The 21,032-nt window shown below is 35.9% G+C and overlaps 1 protein-coding gene across 5 annotated transcripts in view; it reads left to right on the forward strand.

Annotated features, from left to right (window-relative positions):
* Window positions 1-21,032, forward strand: part of vrk3 (VRK serine/threonine kinase 3) — an 80,056-nt gene continuing 59,024 nt past the window's right edge. The window contains exons 1-5 of one of the 5 annotated variants that reach the window (XM_039763025.1): window positions 1-106; window positions 2,040-2,204; window positions 5,250-5,375; window positions 14,209-14,310; window positions 17,770-18,234. In XM_039763025.1, the coding sequence (XP_039618959.1) occupies window positions 2,054-2,204; window positions 5,250-5,375; window positions 14,209-14,310; window positions 17,770-18,234 (844 nt within the window). In that variant the 5' untranslated portion in view covers window positions 1-106; window positions 2,040-2,053. Of the gene's footprint in view, window positions 107-801; window positions 944-2,039; window positions 2,205-5,249; window positions 5,376-14,208; window positions 14,311-17,769; window positions 18,235-21,032 lie in introns of those variants that run through there. The other 4 variants (XM_039763024.1, XM_039763023.1, XM_039763027.1 and 1 more) reach the window with 4 other exon arrangements.

Genomic DNA, 21,032 nt, shown 5'->3' on the forward strand with positions numbered 1-21,032 from the left:
CAATGTCAGCCGCGAGGAACACCCCGCCTCTTTTCTCCCCTTCCCTCCCCTCCCTTCCCCTAAAACCGAAATATCAAATAGCGTCTTGGCTTGATTTAGGAAGCAGGTACGCAATACGCATTGTGTTTCTCGAAATGTTAAAACCAAAGTGTTAGTATTCTTGCGCAAATGTATGTTTGGTTCGCGTTGAAGTTAATAAGTTTCCCAGCGGAGAGCCGCTGACACTGTTCTGGTGGTTTAAAAGTTTTACCAGAACATGTCGTAATTAATGTATGTGCGCATGTATTTGCGACTAGACTCTGCACTGTATCTTAAACCCTCTGGAAAAAATGGTTGTATATGAAATAGTGTAATCATCGAAAAATACGTAGTTCTTACGAAGCATGTCGTTGTCTACACCCAATATGCATATTTCTAACGTAGAACTTGATACAAATAAACATTTTGTCTTGGTCGGTGCTGTTGAACGCTTTAACGTTTTAGCAGAGACAGATTCTGGTTGGTTGTCATAAATGTATGCGAGAAGAAAAAATGGGTAATTGTTTACACTGAAGGCCCATTTAAAAGTTGTGGTTACAGTAACCTCGGTGCAGTTGCTGACTTGTGATATAAAGCAGGCGGTTAGAGATAAAATAATCATGTAACCTGCTAAATGTTGTCCTATGCGTTAGCCCTAATTTATAGATAGCTACTGATCAATGTGTGTCCTTGTTTCTGGTTGATGTATTTTAAGCCTTGTGCTCCGGTGATTGATAAATGGTGTCTGCCTTGTGCCTGATGTGCTTGGCTTTTTACCTGCAGTGGATTTGAGTCTCAATAAAAAGAAAACACAACATTATTTTCAATGGATAAAGCAGGAAAATGAAGATGTGTCTACTTGGATATTTTAAAAGCCACTCCATTTATATTGTAATCCAAACCTATGCAAAGTCCATGGTAAAAGGTGGGAACCAACCTAGCTAATGTTTCCAATTTGCAGTTGCCCCTTAATCCGAGACACATTACTTTGGGAGGTGGGAGGAAAACCAGACAGAATGTGCAGACTCCAGGATTCAGGCTAAGGACAGTAGAGCTGTGAGGCGGCAACACTAATTATTGTGCTGCCTTATAAAGGAAATTGATTTTAAATAAATCCCCTCTGCTCAAATAAATGGAGAATTTCCTTTGTGATTTACAGGCCTACGGTTATTAAGGCATTTTCTTGCAGCGCTAGCCACTTTCTAAATACAGTATCTTTATTGTAGAGTTGTACCCCTTTGTCAGAGCTGTATGTATGGAAACATGGACGCTCAATTTAAATGTAAAATGTAACACGCAGAATGATTGCAATTAGTCATACATTTGCTATATTTAGACCTAATCCTAAAAATGCTCCCTCAAATGCTTAATCATTCCATATTCCCTCTGCAATTTAATTTCTGTTTTAGCAATCTTGTAAGTGATGTTATTCTGCAATGCACATAAAGACAGCAAGGTTTAACAGATTGTTCAAACATAAGCATAATTAAATAAGCAATTAGTTTATTCAGTAATGAAGAGGGTCAGTAACAACTATAAAGTATGTTTTTGTGTTTCAGTTCTGCTTTTTCTTTATATCTTACTATATACTTTCTTTTATTGGTTGAAATACTGTTAATAGATTGTGTCCCACATGGCCAACTGAATTTTTCATTCAGAGATAAGAAAGTTCATTGTGATCTTCAAATAATAAATAACAAGAATTAAATAATCAGTGTACAATCATCTAAATTATAAACTGCTATCACTGAATGACCAAATTTGTTTTATACTTCCATCAGATGAAAATTTTCTGAGAAAATACACTAAATTGTTTTCTGAGTACTTTGTTTTTGCATCATGAAAGAGTATTTGTCTAAATGTCATAGACACTCTGATTTCATTTATTATTTTCATGACTTTCTTGTCATAATAGCCCATTGGACCTGAGTTATATACTGTATAATGTGATAATAGTGATCTAGTGCATCCTGACTATTGTGAAAATTAAATAAATTCCTTAATTTTTTTTTCCTATGCAGAGTCATTTCCTATCATGATTATTCAATTCTGCCCCCAGTGTGGTGTAAAGCTAGAGCCAAACTTTAAATTTTGTCCAGCCTGCGGACAGCTACTACCACGTCAGGATCTTGAGGAACCAGTGACATCAACCATCTCCCAAATCACTGTATCCCCATCCAGTACAGGTAGAGAAGTGACTTCTGTTAAGACTTACTAAAACATTCTTATCAAAAGTCAGACATTTTTATTTAAAGACGTAGCTTTATTGTACTTGTTATCTTAGAAAAATTTAATTTGTTTCTATAGAGAATAGTTAAGTGTTGTAGTTAGCGACATGGTTGGGATGGGAACTGCATGCAGGAGAATGAGACACAGGGCATGGGGTTGGGCCATCCAGGCAAGCTACTAAAACTAAACACACATTTACTGCCAAGTGAAATGTAAGTTGTCATGCTAGTGAAAGTACATGGACACTACCAGAGAGAAGTATGTCTTTTGTATGCACAAGGTACTACCTAAAGACTTCGGGCTAGAGCTGGAACACGAAAGGAAAATCAGGGCCTGAATTTTAATTTGTTTGGTGGGTAGGGGATTTCCCTCCAATATAGCATTTTATTGCCCCTTTCGAGCTGGGGTCAGTTTTATGTTCAGCAACTAAAACGTAAATGCAGTGAATACTAGTTCAAATTAATATTAAAAAATGGAAATAAACAGTTATCACAGGGCAGTTTGAATTAGTTTATACCATAATTACTCAGGATATTTCCAATTATACAATCTCTTTAAAGCTGCTTTTGGAACAGCACACTTTTAAAACTTAGTTTTTTATCATCAAGTCAAATGTAGATTTGCTCCTGACCCTGGAAATTATTGTAGGGTTGGCCAAATGTGACCCTAGGGAACTGTTTGAAGCTGCCTCAAGATCTTGTGTTAACTAAGCATGTAATCAGAAGAGTGGGGAGACAGAGTGACCAGCACTCGGTATGATTTTTTTTAAAGTGACAAGTGAGTGAGCTACCAAACCTGTGAGGCAGGGTTTCAGTTCACACACTGGGGCAGGTCCAGAGAGGCAGGAAAGTTTTGTTTCCCTTGTGTTTGAGGTCTTCCTGTTCTCATTATGTGCATCTCACCCTGCTGTTTATTAGCAAAACCTTTAGCTTACATGACCTTATTCTTTTGGTTGTAAGGGCAATCAGTATCATCCCTGATATTGTATCTTTTTATACTATATCTTTAACTACAAAGCAGTAAGAAACTAAAATGATAAACAAAGCAAAACAATTTTATGAATGCACTATATACAATTTAGCAATTTCCTTTTCAGACTACAGTATAGCTAAAATAAATACTAAAAGTATAATTAGCTTTGGTTCATTCTCTAGGTGGGCAAATATGTTGCTAACATTTAATTTTCTGCTATCCTACTGCTAGATTTTAGTATTTTTATTGTAGAAATGCAAATATTTAAGTACAGCACCAAGATAAGGTTGATATCTCTGTATTCTTGATTTTTTTATGCAGTGGGTCGTTAAGTGTAATATATATATATGTATATATATATATATATATATATATATATACACACACACACATACATACATACATATAGTGTATCCGGAAAAGTATTCACAGCACATCACTTTTTCTACATTTTGTTATGTTACAGCCTTATTTGAAAATGGACTAAATTAATTTTTTTCCCTCAGAATTCTACACACATCACCCAATAATGACAACATGAAAAAAGTTTACTTGAGGTTTTTGCAAATTTATTAAAAATAAAAAAACTTAGAAATCACATGTACATAAGTATTCACAGCCTTTGCTCAATACTTTGTCGATGGACCTTTGGCAGCAATTAAAGCCTCAAGTCTTTTTGAATATGATGCCACAAGCTTGGCACACCTATCCTTGGCCAGTTTCACCCATTCCTCTTTGCAGCACCTCTCAAGCTCCATCAGGTTGGATGGAAGCCATTCTTTTGATATCTTGGCTGTGTGCTTAGGGTCGTTGTCCTGCTGAAAGATGATCCGTCGTCCCAGTCTGAGGTCAAGAGCTTTGGAGCAGGTTTTCATCTACGATGTCTCTGTACATTGCCGCAGTCATCTTTCCCTTTTTCCTGACTAGTCTCCCAGTTCCTGCCGCTGAAAAACATCCCCACAGCATGATGCTGCCACCACCATCCTTCACTGTAGGGATGGTATTGGCCTGGTGATGAGCGGTGCCTGGTTTCCTCCAAACGTGACGCCTGGCATTCACACCAAAGAGTTCAATCTTGTCTCATCAGACCAGAGAATTTTGTTTCTCAAGGTCTGAGAGTCCTTCAGGTGCCTTTTGGGAAACTCCAGGCGGGCTGCCATGTGCCTTGTACTAAGGAGTGGCTTCTTTCTGGCCTCTGCCATACAGGCCTGATTAGTGGATTGCTGCAGAGATGGTTGTCCTTCTGGAAGGTTCTCCGCCTTTCACAGAGGACCTCTGAGCTCTGACAGAGTGACCATTGGGTTCTTGGTCACCTCCCTGACTAAGGCCCTTCTCCCCCGATCACTCAGTTTAGATGGCTGGCCAGCTCTAGGAAGAGTCCTGGTGGTTTCAACTTCTTCCACTTACGGATGATGGAAGCCACTGTGCTCATTGGGACCTTCAAAGCAGCAGAAATTTTTCTGTAACCTTCCCCAGATTTGTGCCTCGAGACAATCCTGTTTCTGAGGTCTACAGACAATTCCTTTGACTTCATGCTTGGTTTGTGCTCTGACATGAACTGTCAACTGTGGGACCTTATATAGACAGGTGTGTGCCTTTCCAAATCATGTCCAATCAACTGAATTTACCACAGGTGGACTCCAATTAAACATCTCAAGGATGATCAGGGGAAACAGGATGCACCTGAGCTCAATTTTGAGCTTCATGGCAAAGGCTGTGAATACTTATGTACATGTGCTTTCTCAATTTTTTTATTTTTAATAAATTTGCAAAAATCTCAAGTAAACTTTTTCACGTTGACATTATGGGGTGTTGTGTGTAGAATTCTATGGAAAAAAAAATGAATTTAATCCATTTTGGAATAAAGCTGTAACATAAAATATGGAAAAAGTGATGCGCTGTGAATACTTTCTGGATGCACTGTGTATATATACAGTATATATATATATATATATATATATATATATATATATATATATATATATATATATACACACACACACACATATATATTTTTTCCCTGCATTTAGGTATTACCAGCCAAACTGTGAAGTCCCGCTCTCCTTTGCTCCGATCATCCTGTTCTCCTAGGAAACAGAGGAAGACTAGAGCTGATGCAGAGAGCTGTTCACAGTCATCCCAAGCTGTGCCTACAGGTAAAATGGTCCTATCTGAAAATGTCTACCAGATTAACACTCTTACAGCTGTTAAAAGTATATAGGTATTGTCATGCATATAATATGCAAATATCGTCAGCTGATAGGCAATTAGGTCAGAAAGTGTACTCAAATGATGTGTAGAGATTCAGTAAATCAAGTTTGTCCCCCATATATTTCCTATGTAAGCTAACTCTTGGTAAATTGTATCTAAATGATGTGTAGCTGCAATGCAAAATGTTATTCACGGCTAAGAATAGCTGTTAATTTTGCTCATTATTGTTTCCTAGTGTTCTTATGAGTTTGTTTCTAACTGAGACATGAAACAATGAGAGAGTCTAGGTTACTGCCACCTTCCAGGGAGAAAAATAGTTAGATGTGGAAAAAGTTTTAAGTTGCAGTGGTGATTGTAAGGTAGGGATGCAGTCTAGTTCTTCTGCTTAATAGTTGGTCAAAATGTCCAGTTCAGTATATACAACTGAAACACATAAACCACTTTTTTATATTCAGTTTTGTGGTATTCTATACTAAGTCCTGGTAGTCTGTGTAAACTGACACTGTGATAGTGTGTCATACTCCCTTCTGATGTTGCAGTTTAAACAAATTTCTCATTAGTCCTCATTAATAGCATATGTAATTTAATTTCAAGAAATGTAGATAGCATAATTGAATAATCATCTTTAAAATAACACCTTTTTTCCTCTATGATTTTTTTTTCCCCTGTGACAATTCAATAACCTCTATACGAGATTCTGTAAAATATAGTTAGCCTTTCTCTAATATGTATAATTGATTAATCTGAATCAGATTTATTTTTAATATATGGTGTGAGATCAACCTTCTTTTATTTTTTGTACCTGCTTTGATCATCTTGGGGTTGTAGGACCCAGAGCCAACATCATTTGATGAAATTCAAGGCATAACCCTGTTCAAGGTGCTAATGCATCACAGGGTACAGTTACACATATGCTTACGGTCGTTCACACAGGGTGTGTTTAGAGTCACCAGCTAACCTTACATGCATATATTTTGTACATGGAAGATAATCCCACATGGACACAGGAAGATGTACAGACTCCACACAGATATCTGGGTATGGAATTTGAACTCATTCTCCTGGAACTGTGAAGCAGCAGCTGTAATTAATGGACCACCATACCGTCCCAGTAAAATCTCTTTACCAAGATAAAATGAATATTCTACTTAGAGTCTTTCCAACTATAATATAACAAGATACTTTATTAGTTGTATTAAACAAAGCATCTTTAAAATGATACTTGAAGAGCAAGTTGGGGGGGTTATTACAGTGACGTTAACCTTTAGTACTCTAATATTTCCTTGCAGAACCTTACAGAGAGCAAAGCACAAGAATATGATATTACTAGACATTAAGCCCGTTACAATAACGGGCGCTAGAACAGTATTGCATAAACATTATTAGGAACAGTCTATATTAAATGGCAAGGGACCTTGACCTCATTCTGTTTGTTGTCTTAATTTTTTTGTTAAAAATATTTTTGCAAGAAGCCTAAAGTAAAATAATATTAAAAATAAATTAGAAACGTATATGACAACACAGTAAGTATAATTAATATTGCCTTAGTGTAAAACTTTATAACAATCTGTAATACACAATATCTGAAGAAGATATTTAGGAAAATGTTTTTATTTTTTTACCTCAGAAAATTTTTCAATAAAATTTCATTATAGACAACATTTTTTGTAAACACTCTTGTTCAGGACCATCTACAATGTTGACAACAACATCTGTAAAACTACTAACTCTTGATAATGCAACATATAACTGACCGTGGCTGAATACTGGTTCTGGCAAGCAAATGGCAACTTTTTCTAAGGTTTGCCCTTGAGTTTTATTAATTGTTATGGCAAAGGCTAATGTAACTGGAAATTGTCGCCTTCTTATGGTAAAGGGTAAATTAGTAGAGGATAGAGCCAAATCAATACAGGGAATATTGTAACGCTCATTTTCTTTTTTATAATCGATCTATTTGCTCGTATTTTTCTTTGTCTTTCAGCCTTTCTTTTGTTGATGTTTACTTGCTGAGCTGACCGTTCTTCCAGGAGATGTTGCTTATATATGATTTGAGTGTCTGTGTCTTTTGTCCTACTTGACGTGTCCTTTTTTTTTGGGTGGCATGTTGTTAGTAGATAGTTAGTTAGTAAACATGCACGGGGCAGTATGTGTGGCGTCTCCCCAGCAATGAATTTTATGTGCGCGGCCGCAACTACCCAATCAGCACTCTCCCCAGCAATGCTGTCCTTTATTTGCTTACTAGCAGAATACCCGCGCTTCGCAGCGGAGAAGTAGTGTGTTATAGAAGTTATGAAAAAGAAAAGCAAACATTTTAAAAATAACGTAAGATGATTGTTAATGTAATTGTTTTGTCATTGATATGAGTGTTGTTGTCATATCTATCTATTATATATATATATATATATATATATATAAAAATAGCTGCATTGGCAGCGGAGAAGTAAAAAGAAAAGGAAACATTTTAATAATAACGTAACATGATTGACAATGTAATTGTTTTGTAATTGTCATGAGTGTTGCTGGCATATATATATATATATATATATACACACACACACAGACACATATATAAACATATATATACATATAAACATATATATATATATACACATCTATACACATATATATATACAGTTATATAAATATACACACATACATATATATACATATACATATATATACACATACTGTATATATACACACACACATATATACATACTGTATATACAACATATACATATCTACATATATACTGTATATACACATATATATACAAATCTACATATATATATCTACATATATATATTAGGTGGGACTCGATTAAAAAATTAATCCAATTAATTAGAGGCTGTGTAAGAATTAATCTTGATTAATCGTATGTAATCGCTACGTAAATTTGCCCCAAATCGCAAATGTTTTTTTTTTTTATTTAAAACGGTTTTAGTGGGCTTACAGAATCAAATAATAGACATGGACATGAATATTGTAAACTGAAGCTGTTTTAATTTCTGAAAAAAAAAGCTTTTAAACTGCATTTGAATTCAAAACAGAAACAAAAATATCATCCCTGGTTAAAATTGGGCAGACTTAAAAATAAAGTGGTAGTTTAAGTACTTTAAGTACATTTTCAGAATAGTATTGTCTTTAAATAATAATAACCAAAATTTCACCATAAAGTGCAGTTTTTCTTCTTAAAAAAATAAGTCAGAAACATAAAAGGTAATTTGACCAGCTTACTCTTTAAACTCTGAGTAACATTAGCCAAAATTATTTTGTACATTAGGCTAAAACAGTGTGATCATTGAACATTTTGTAATTAGATGTATTTAGAATTACTAACGGTCACGGAAGTCCAATGATCCCCAGTAAGAGCCACAAAGTCCGCTTTCTGTAATGCATCTAATTTTGCTTGCTTTTCAGTGTGCACAAAACCATGCTTTTATCAAGGCTTACCTCGGGTAGTCGAAATGATCAGTCGTAGGAACGCGCTTTATTCCGACTCTAACATTTTTGTAGCTGTGATGTGTGCATCAGTGTAATGGATGTACCAGGAAATCATGCATTGACAAAAGTTCCCGTTTGCTTGGAATTGAAAGTGTGATTATTTTTTAACGCGTTATGGAGTACATGCATCGAAGCTTCTCAACTGTGCTTGTGCTAAGAAAGGGAAAATTTTAAAAATAACGTAACATGATTCTGCGTTAACCTAATATTTTTTCATACGTCCCAAACCAAGGAGATGGGAAGGTAAAATGCGCGCGAACATAGTCAGTACATCCCTCTCGAATCGAACCTCGAATGTCGGCGTTAGAGGCTTAAGACTCTACAATTGCGCCACCGCTTGTCTATGCTAAAGTATGTATTGTAGATCGGGCTATAGATATACATTTATATATATATACCCGTGTATCGCAGTGGAGAAGTAGAAGTTATGAAAAAGAAAAGGGAACATTTTAAAAATAACGTAACATGATTGTCAATATACAGTAATTGTTTTGTGAGTGTTATTGAATGTTGCTGTCATCAAGGATTTGATTATCATTATTTCTTTCAATCAGGCTCGTATTTGTACGATGTGTTCAAGTTACATTCCGTGTTTGTCAATCGTTGTAAAGATAAGAGGTTTCATTCATCGATTAGTTCCTTACTGCATCAATAAACAGCTCGTCTTCCTTTTTATCTGTGATGTGACAAACTGCATGCACGGGTTTTTTTTTACGCTGTCTTCCTTTAGCGGGACATTGACTTTTTCCACCGTGTGCTTTGTTTCCACAGTAGCTGCATTTATGAATATGCTTATCAGACGCTTCATATTTTTGCTGCCTTTTCAATTGTGTAATTCGGTTTTGTTCAGCTCTTTGGAACTGTTGCTTTTATCTGTGCACTGCATCAGTTCACGTGAGCCACTCGGTGTACTTGCATCGAAGGTTCCCAGCTGTGCTGGTGCCATCTCGTGCTATGTCCATAGCTTTATTTAATGTTACCTTAGTCCTGGCACTTAAAACTTTCTCTGGCAGTTTCGCTGAGTTTGTGTCAAACACCACCCTGACCATCTCATCTTCCTCTCCATAAGCACAGTCCTTCACCCGTGAATATTTACCCGTGGCAGTTTGCTATTGGATTGCCGCTGACGGATGGCCTTATATGGGCAGGCACTAAATTACAAACGCCAGCGGCAGCCTGTCTATGAACTTAATTTAAAGTGTAGGTTTACATCGTGCTTTGTTTCCGAAGTAGCAGAACTCGCTTCTTATTGTTTCGCTGCCTTCTCAATTATATAATGCATGTTTTCTTGAGCGCTTTTTTGAGGTCTTCCTGGTTTTCTATGTACTGCGTGATTACGTGGGAGGCGTGATGATGTCACACGAAACTCCACCCCCACGGCGTTGAAGCTCATCTCCATTACAGTAAATGGAGAAAAACTGCTTCCAGTTATGACCATTACGCGTAGAATTTCGATATAAAGCCTGTCCAACTTTTTTAAGGAAGCTGTAAGGAATGAACCTGCCAAATTTCAGCCTTCCACCCACAAGGGAAGTTGGAGAATTAGTGATGAGTCAGTGAGTGAGTGAGGGCTTTGCCTTTTATTAGTATAGATCATGCGCAGTCGCAGCTACGCCATTCACTGTGTGCCCAGCTTCCAGTGTGTGTGTGTCCACGGTCTCCCCAGCAATGATGTCCTTTATTTGCTTATCATGCGCATCCGCGGCTACCCCATTCACTGTGTGCTCAGCTTCCAGTGTGTGTGTGTCCACGATGCCGGTCGTGCGTGTCGCACCGAGCCTCGCACATGCGTACTTCACCAAAAGACACACACACTTGGACACTTGGACGCACACAGGGGTTTTATTAAAGTGGATGATAAAGTTAATCAATAATTGTTTTTTAAAAGCAGGGTAAAACACCTATAAGAAGAAAAGCCTGTTTAGATGTAGTATTCTGTCAGGAAGGAATTCAGGGGATCTGAACCATTCAGATCTATAGACTAATACATTTAACATGTTCAAAAACTAAAACAGTTAAGTTTAGTTTTAGAAGTCAACTTTTTAGCAGATATGGCAGTCTTCAAAAGGTAAACTGAGCCAAACTTTTAAGTGTTGAGTTAATTGTGAAACAGTGGAACAGGTTTGAAAGATTTTATCTATACTAATAAAAGGCAAAGCCCTCACTGACTGACTGACTCACTCACTCACTCACTCACTGACTCATCACTAATTCTCCAACTTCCCGCGTAGGTGGAAGGATGAAATTTGACAGGCTCATTCCTTACAGCTTACTTACAAAAGTTAGGCAAGTTTCATTTTGATATTCTACGCGTAACAGTCATAACTGGAACCTACTTTCGACCATATATACGGCCACAATCTGCAGCTCGGTCGCCGTGTGAGGCAGAGTTGCGTCCCGCACCATCACGCCTCCCACGTAATTGAGTGCCTGCCCATATAAGGTAAATATTCACGGGTGAAGAACTGTGCTTTTGCAAACAAAGATGAGGTCTAGTGTTTGGCACAAACTCAGCAATAGTGCGAGAGAAACTTTTAAATGCCGGGTCTTAGCTAATATTAAATAAAGCCATGGACATCGCAAGATCACACAAGACAGCGTCTCACGTGAACTGACTGTGAATGCAGTATGTAGAGAACAAGGAAGAGCTCCAAAGAGTGCTGAACAAAAAACGCATTACACAATTGAGAAGGCAGCAAAAGAATATGAAGCGAGTGACGCATACAAGCATATTCATAAGTGCAGCTACTGCGGAAACAAAGCGCGGTGTAAACCATAAGTTTAAATTAAGTTTATAGACACGCTGCCGCTGGCTTTTGTCATGCCTACGACGAATACGATATTCGTGAGATACAAGTTTACTGAGAGGACCCAGGGTATAAACAAGACTTTTGATCACTTTGTAACTGAGTTAAAATTGCTGGTGAAGGACTGTGCTTATGCAAACAAAGATTAGATTGTCAGGGATAGAATAGTGTTTAGCACAAACTCAGCAAAAGTGCGAGAGAAACTTTTAAGTGCCTGGACTGAGCTAACATTAAATAATTGCTGGTGAAGGACTGTGCTTATGCAAACGAATAGAAAGCAAATGTTAACGTTATTTTTAAAATGTTTCCTTTTCTTTTTCATAACTTCTTTAACACACTTTTTCTCCGCTGCGAAGCGCGAGTATTTTGCTAGTGTACAATAAAGGAAATGTTCATCCTGTAGTTGTAGAAACAGTGAGAATATAAAGAGAACTCAGATGTAGATGGACAAGTAGGCAGAAGAAGTTGCAAAAAATACAGTGGCTGTATAATGCATAAAGCAGTAGAAAATGCGAAGGATAAACCAAAGAGATTTTTAGTGTTTTAGTAGTAAAAGCACAGTCAAAGAGAAGGTTAAGTGTGTTCGGTATTCAGCAAGGCTGAGCTAAAATATACAGACAATAAATTAAAGACTGCTTTAAATTTGCATTTTTACAATATGTTCATGTGTGAAAAACTCAGTAACTTTCCAGTCACAGAGACTACGAAGGAAGTACTTGGTAGTTTGGAAATTGGAGAGAGAGAAACAGAAGTATGCATAAATTAAGAAGGCTGAAATCATACAATTTACTGGGAGCAGATAACATTTATCCTAGAGTGCTTGAGGAGGCTAGTGAGTACATATTGTATATAAACCTTTGACTTGTATTTTTTTCAAAAATTCCTACATACTAGGGAAATTCCTACAGATTGATACCTAGCAAATATCTCAAAAGATGATCGGACCATTTCAAGTAACTATAGGCCAGGTAAGCTCAATAGGCACCACAGTTAAATTAATGGAAAAAAATATTAAGGGAAAGATCAAGCATCACATGGCAACAGTAACTGTATTTGTAAACAATCAACTTGAATTTAGATAGGAGAGATTGTAATATAAGGTTTTTATCTAGTAAGTAAAAAATGTTAGATATGCAGTGAAATGCTTGAAACTTGAAAGTACCTTTAAAAGAAGGACCTAAGATTTGTAACACTGAAAAATTTAAATCTGTCCAATTTAAGCAAACAGATTAAGATATGATGTGCTTGAGGAATTTAAAATTCTGAAAGGAGTTATTGTAGTTTTACTTTGCAATCAGTTCTTCAAAAGGTACACTGTGACGTTAGGAGAAAAACTGCAGGAATATTAGAAATGTGTGTTCTTCACACAGAGAACAGTAGACTTATGAAATTGACTTTTTATGAAATAAATTACCAAGTATTGTGTTATATAATATTTCAGGATGTTCATAATGCCACTAGATTTGATGTTAGAGGATATAGGTGAATGATATTGATGAGCTCTGTTGGCTTGAATAGCCTGTTTTTTTTTTTAAATTGTTGTAATTTCAAAGTAAGTCTGATGTTAAACACATATCTGTGTCCATATCTAAGCAACTGATCTTATTAACAACATATAGAAAATCCATGGCGTATTTACAAATCATTGATCATCATGTTCTTCTGATTTTGTTTATATTGAGACACTTAACAACTGTCTGCATTTTAAAGTTTGTCCTCATGAAGTGTAAATTATATGCCCAAGGTCATACAGAGAGGCAGTCTTGTAGTTTAAAATACATTTTCTTCTTCACAATTTAGGGGCCCTGTAACTAAATGCATGACCTCCCAAAAAAGTCTTAAGGGATGAAAGTTAGCTAATGCCTTTTTCCAACATGTTCATCACAGTTGTTTGCATGCATAGTTTACAATTATGAGTACAGGTGAGGTAGTTGAACTGCTCTGGATTATATGATAAGTTAGAAGTGAGAACTGAACCAACAATGTTAAAGTCACATACTTTGGCCACTTCACCACATAGATACAGTTAAATCTGTTACTTATTGAGTAAAAGTGTGAAAGCAGAGCATTTAATTGAAACGTAATACTTATTAGAAAAACTCAGACACTCATAAAGGATGGCATGGTGACACAATCGTAGTGTTGCTGCCTTGCATATCATTTCTCTCCCTATGTGGAGTTTGCGTGTTCTCTCTGCATCTAAGTGGGTTTCCTTTCACTGTCCAAAGGCATACAGGTTAGGTGAATTGATGATGCTAAATTGGTCCTAGTTTGTGTGTGTGTGTTTGCCCTGCGATAGACTAGCGCCCTATCCAGGATTTATTCCTGTGTTTTGCCCTGTGCTAGCTGGAATAGGCTCCAGAAAATGCCCCTGGTCTAGATTAAGCAGTTTTGAAAATAACCTGACTTGAGTCAAGATGATTGTTTAAACATATCTTATACATTAAATATCACTTTTATTTTTCAGCAGACCACAGCTCCCATTCTGCTGGCGCATTATCTTCTCCTAAGAAACGGCGTGATGAATCATTGAGCCTGGAATCTTCTACATCCAAAGATGTTGCCATAGGTGAGCAGAAAAAATATGCCTTGTTCGTCTTCAGCGCTGTGACTCTATAGTTTATCTTAAATTAGTGGGAAAAATGTTTTTCCACAGAAAAAGTCAATAGCATATTTATGAAAAGGTGTATTTTTTATCATTTCTTTTAATTTTTCTTAATATTTGAAATATCTAGGTTTTAAGAAACATGCTTACTCAAGAAAACACAAAGTCATAAAATGTTTTCTTTGAGTTAGTTCATATCTTGAAAGTATATGTTTGCATATATGGTATTTATTATAGTTAATATGAAGCAATAATAGCTTTCAATTATGTGTTCATGTCTGTATTGAGAAATATTGAAAAATGTTATAAGGCATGGAAAAATGACTACCTCTTTACAGTACAAGTCATTGCAGTATTGATATACACTTTTTCCCTCTTTCACCTATTGAAGAAATTGTTGATTATTTTCCAAGTTTGATTTCAACAAATGATGACAGTTTCAGAAGCAATAAAGTTCTGAATGAAATGTGAACTCTGTATGAATAGTATAATGTGATGACCTGAAACAGCACTTTGTGTTATTGATGACATCCTTATGACAATGATCTCAATGGGCAAAAGCTAAACAGCTGCTATGAGTACACATACTAAACCATGCTTTCTTTCTTCTTCGTTTCTTTGAAAGATGCAGCTGTAATGCATTTGACATCCTCCATATCTTGCAAGTAACCTTTTTTTTGCTTTATTACCACAAAAGCAAAAATTGGAAGCATATCAGCTCGCCAGAAAACTGTCATTATGGTGGCAAGGTGCTAGAAAAGAAGTGCTTTGTCAGTGCAGGGACATGAAATGTATAGTTTGCATAGGAGCACAGAATGGTTGTTTAACATTTTGCTTTTCCAGCAAATGCCTCTTTAAGCTCTGGATCTGCAGCAATGCTTTTTATTTTTGTATTTTTCAATGTTCTTTAGTATAATACACAGTGCAGATATGACAGCCGAATGTGATGATTGTCATCTTAATGCATAAAGCATATGAAAAGACCATACAAATAATTTGAGAAAACTTTAGGCTGCTTTTAAAAAAAAGAGAGAAAATGCGTGCAAATCTCAGGTTTACCTTGTACTTGGTAGACTGAACATGTCCAGCTTGTGTTGCTGCAGCATTTGTTTGGATCTCAATTCAATTTCCCCTTTCTCAAGTCTACTATGCTATTAGTTTTGCTAACTCTGTGCAGTTTAAAATGACCACATGATCTGCCAATAATAAATAAGATCAGTTTCCAACTAGCTGCACCAAACAAGAACGCAATATTCAAGCATATAATTGTGTAATTCATTCAGAAACCTAATAAGCTATTAAAATGTAGAAGATTAAATCAATCCTATCTAAACTTCTATTCGGAGGTCTCTTGTCAGTGTCCAAGAAACGGCTTAATAAGAGCCGTTCGTCCATTTTAATTTCTTCCAGAAGTGTGTAATTAATTTTTTTGGATTTATTTTAATTTGATTTCAAACTGAGGAAAAGGATAGAAAAGTAAAACTTTTTCATATATGAATTCTCTAAATAAACAAATTTATTCTTCGTTTCATGATGTACCAAAAGTTTTCAGTTGGTGAAAGGTCTAGACTGCAGGCAGGCCAGTTCAGCACCTGGACTCCTCTACTACAAAGCCATGCTGTTATAATAGATGCAGTATGTGGTTTAGCATTATCTTGCTGAAATATGCAAGGCCTTCCCTGAAAAAGATGTCATCTGTAACCTGTATATGCCTTTCAGCATTGATGGTGCTTTTCCAGATATACAAGCTGCCAATTCCATAGGCACTAATGCACCCCATACCATCAGAGATGCAGGCTTTTGAACTAAGCGCCGATAACGTGGTCCCTATCCTTTTTATTCCAGAGAATGTAGTGGCCATATTACAAAAATAATATCAAATTTCGATTCGTCTGACCACAGAAAAATTTTCCACTTTGCCTCAGTCCATTTTAAATGAGCTTTGGCCCAGAGAAGACAGTGGCATTTCTGGATCATGTTCACATATGGCTTGTTCTTTGAATAACAGAGCTTTAACCTACATTTGTGGATGGCATTGCAAACTGTGTTCACAGAAAAAGATTTCTGAAGTGTTCCTGATCACATGCAGTGATTTCCATGACAGAATCAGGCCTGTTTTTAATGCCGTGCCACCTGAGGGCCCGAAGATCACTGACATCCATTATTGATTTTCTGCCATGTCCTTTGAGCATAATGATTTCTCCAGATTCTCAGAAACGTTTGATGTTATTATGTACTGTGGATGATGAGATATTCAGTCTTTTCCATTTTACATTGACGAACATTATTCTGAAATTGTTACACAATTTGTAGACGCAGGTTTTTGCAGATTGGTGAACATCTGTCCGCTATTTCCTTCTGAAAGACTCCGCCTCTCAAAGATGCTCTTCTTATACCCAGTCATGTTACTGACCTGTTGCCAATTAACCTAATTAGCTGCAAAATGCTCCTCCAGCTGTTTCTTTTACTACCACTTTTCCAGCCTTTTGTTGCCCCCATCCCAACTTTTTTGAGACGTGTTGCTGCCATTAAGTTCAAAATGAGCTAATATTTATGTGAAACAGTAAAATGTCTCACTTTTAACATTTGTGTGTTCTATTGTGAAATGTAAATGTTAGATTGCATTCTGTTTTTATTTACATTTCACAGTTTTTTGGAACTGGGGTTGTAAATTTGTAATTTACAATATATTCAACAAAATAATAAAAAAGCACTTTTGTGATAAAAGATGATTGCTGTTTTCCTTTAGATTGCCAATTTGTAGATCATTTCAATCTGTAGTCATTTTTAAGTTTATACAGTTTTAGAATTTACTTTTTGAAGTTGATTATAAATGTTGTTATTTGGAACATTATTAATAATTGGCCAAAAAACTTTTTTTGTTAATGGATTTTCTTTTAATGTGTTTTATGTTCAGCACCACATACTTTATCCAGGTATAACATTAAATTTAGACATCTTTGAATTGACAGGCTCAACGTTTTAAGCACTATTGTTTTTTTCTTAAATGAATTTTTAGCTTATTCACTCTTTACCTAGATTGTGAAACACAAGGATTTGCAGTGTCAAAATATAGCTGGTTAAGAATTCCAGATAATGGCCTACCTACTACATAATTTTCAGGTTAATGTTAATAGGGTCTTCCATCCAAAATCCTTAGCTAGTTTAGAGTTAGGCTTCACATGTAACAGCAAAGTAGGCTAGAGCTTTTAAAGTTTGTATCTTAAATAGGCAACCATCAAAACATTGTAGTTCCTGAATCATATTTCTGCTTATCAAAACATTAATATTAAAAAAAAAAATCTGTATTACTGTCATTTAGGATATTGCAATTACTTTCAAGTATATTTTTTCTTTTTTCTTCCGGGAAGTAAGGAAATAAAAAAGAACACATATTTGATAGGTAATTTCCATAAATTCCAGAATTAAATTGGGAAGAGGAGATAGACTGGAGCAGGCTGGAGTCACAAATATCTGAATCCAAGGACTGGAACATAAAGAGGAAAGCCAAGTTCACTTTGGAACAGCTGGACATTCTTGTGACTGAGGTGTCTAAAAACAATAACAAGCTTTTTGGGAAAGGGCTGGAGAGGCTTACTCTGGTGGAAAGGGATAAGATATGGGAAGAAATTAAGGAGAAAGTGAATGCAGTCTCATCTATCAAGAGGAATATTCGAGACGTGAAAAAACGATGGGACGACTTAAAGAGACGCACCTTGCAGAAAATTACATATGCTAAAAATAGTTCTAAAGATCAAAATGGAGGCTACATCCTGGGATTGTCTTCTTTAGAAAGAAGGGTGGAAGCAATGCTGCGATGTCGGGGGAAAGTCACTCTCTTCAGCCAAACTTCACAAAGCCCAGGCCACACTGTCTACTTTGAGACAGGTAAGCTATACAATATAAATTACTTTCAACTATTGTATTTATTTTCTTCTGTAGAAGAGTATATACTGCTTGATGTTTATTGGCATGAATTTTTTGCTTTCACTTGTGTTAAACCTAAAAATAGAAAACAATGTGATGTATATAATGCAGGTAGTACAGTAAAATGATAAGTATTTTGTGGATCATATTCTGAGGCATTAAATTTTCATTTTTACCGCAATTATGGAGGGTAAAACTTAGGCATTTCATTTTAATATTGATGGCATCTTAAAAAATGTTTTCCAGAGTAAGTTCAAGTTATTAATGAAAACTGAAAGCAGCAAAATGAATTATAAGCCACTTGCATAACTGAGTTAATTTTGGACAATGAAAGGCTTTTTGTGCATCTTATGGCTTATAGACATATGACATTCTTCATTGCTCCAGGCGTCTGCTTATGTCTAAGGTTATACACTTCCATTGAGATAAAATAACTAGAAACTTGTTAAGTAAGTTTTAAATAATAGTTTTCATTAACAAGTAGCTAGGAAATTCTGCCTACCAATTAAACTTAACACTCCCAAACCCACTTAAGACATGTTTAGGGTTTAGAGTAACCAGAGGCTATCCTGGCAGCACTTGGCCCAAGTCAGGAAATAACCCTGAAGGTGTGCCTGTGCACTGCAGGGTACACTCACACACATGCCTGCATTCACACTCACACAAAGCCGGTTTGGAATTACCAGTTATCCTGACTTGACAGCTTTAAGGAGAGTGTTCAAACTTTGTAGTGACAGCAACTGAGTGCTGAATTCAAACCCAAAATTTGGTATCTGTGAGTCAATAGCAGTATCCATTGTGTCATTGTGTCTCCCTTCTGTTTAAATACCATTTTGACTGTAGAAACCTATATTTAGTATTAGTATATGTACAGTGTGTGTGTGTGTGTGTGTGTATATATATATATATATATATATATATATATTCATAGCATCCATAGTCTGAGTCTCGATCTGATTGTATGGGTGGTTACCTACCAGGTAACACATGAATGTAATTACTCTGATCTCTAGCCTGTCAAATAAACATATCACATAGCATGGCACAGCATAAAGGGACTTTGCCTCTGACGCTGACTTCCGAGGTTTGATTCCCGCGAGGGGTGCAGTGGACTGTGTTTGCCTGATGAGCCCAAATAAGGGCGAGACACATGTCGCATACTCTTTGCGAGAATCTGAGGTGCTGCTGCCATCTAGCATTTCATGGAGGGGTTGTTTTGATAGTGTTTGGGGACCCACCCCATATATTGTAACAGAGCAAAATAAATCAGCAAGTAGTCACAAAGAATAGAGTCCAAATAGAACTGAATGGGGTGGAGAGGGGCATGGCTTTTATAGGTGTTGTCTGTGAGGGACGTGAAGGTCAGTAGGGGGACGTATTCTGGACAGGAATGTGTAAGTTGATGCCAGTTTAGCTGTGACGATATTTAAATATATATATTTACTTTAAGCTTATTTTTATTAAAAGGTTAGAAGATAGTAATAATAGATAATAATTTTAATAGACAACTTAATGGTTAATTAAATGGTGTGCTGTAATTAGGGGTGTTATTATTTCTTCCTATTTAGTGTTCTGGCCATCACATTTATTATCAGTGACTACCATTTGAGTGTTTTTTTGGTAAAAAAGAATAAAAAGGTGATGATTTGAATGATACATCTTGTGAATGTTGTGTTTATGGCAATTATATCAAATAAAAAAGCATACATAAGGAATGCAAGCTAATGTATACAGGGTAGACTCCTCTCTCAAGGAAAGTCTGGAAAGAGTCTTGCCTTTTTTGTAAAAGACACCTCTTGATGTTGCTAGTTTTTATGAAGGCTGGCTTTTAATATTGTTGATTCGGTAGTTCATTTGATACAGTACATTTAAATGACCACAGATCTTCCAAGTCTGGGAGCAGAAGAAGAATTATTGTTTTTTGCTTTGGTCCAAGGAGCATACAGAAGAATAAAACAATATCCATCTACGTCCCAGACTCCCAGAGCAACAAAAAATGACAGATATTATTATAGTTCACTATTACACATTTCAAGTGTGAACTTTTGTGTATTTTATCTAGAGGGTCTTATTTTTTTGCTTTAGTTTGTCATTTATTAAATTGGTCTTTTGGTTCTTTTTAATGTGTTGTGATGATAAAACTTGTTTTTTGCTTGTTTATTTTGAAGCATTGAATTTGTTTAATAGATTTCTAGCTCACTGTAAAGATCAAAATGCTGTAAATGTTAGATTTTCTCTGTCAATTCCTTTCATTTCATTATGACTTATTTATATGGCTCTGAGCCTTCTCACATGGGCTATAGGGTTTTTGATTTTATTTTTTTTTTTACTACCATTATCTATTGTGCCTCCTCAAACTTTTTACTTTTATATTTACTATATATTTAATAGATCCTTTGTGTAAATCTTTTCAATTTTCACTTTAATTTACTCTTGATTACTTTCCACAGAATTTTACTGAATTTTGGCAAATGAAACAAATGTCTAGGATATTGTCTTTCCATAAAGAGTATAAAGGACTTCACGGAGCATTAAACTTTAAACAATATAAGGCCCATATTTTAACTTTTATGGATACTAGTTGGTAGACATTACATTAGGAAAGTATAGTAATATTTGATTATCAGTTGTCATGGTTAATGACAGCATAAAAGTATAGCAGTATTATGACAGTATTAAAGTTTAGCACTTTTTTGGTAACAGTTGTTATGATTTAATCATGCTCTTTGTTTCCATGCCTGGGAAGCAAAAAATGAATT

The sequence above is a fragment of the Polypterus senegalus genome, chromosome 9 (genome assembly GCF_016835505.1).
Source record: "Polypterus senegalus isolate Bchr_013 chromosome 9, ASM1683550v1, whole genome shotgun sequence".
Taxonomy (NCBI): Eukaryota; Metazoa; Chordata; class Cladistia; order Polypteriformes; family Polypteridae; genus Polypterus; species Polypterus senegalus.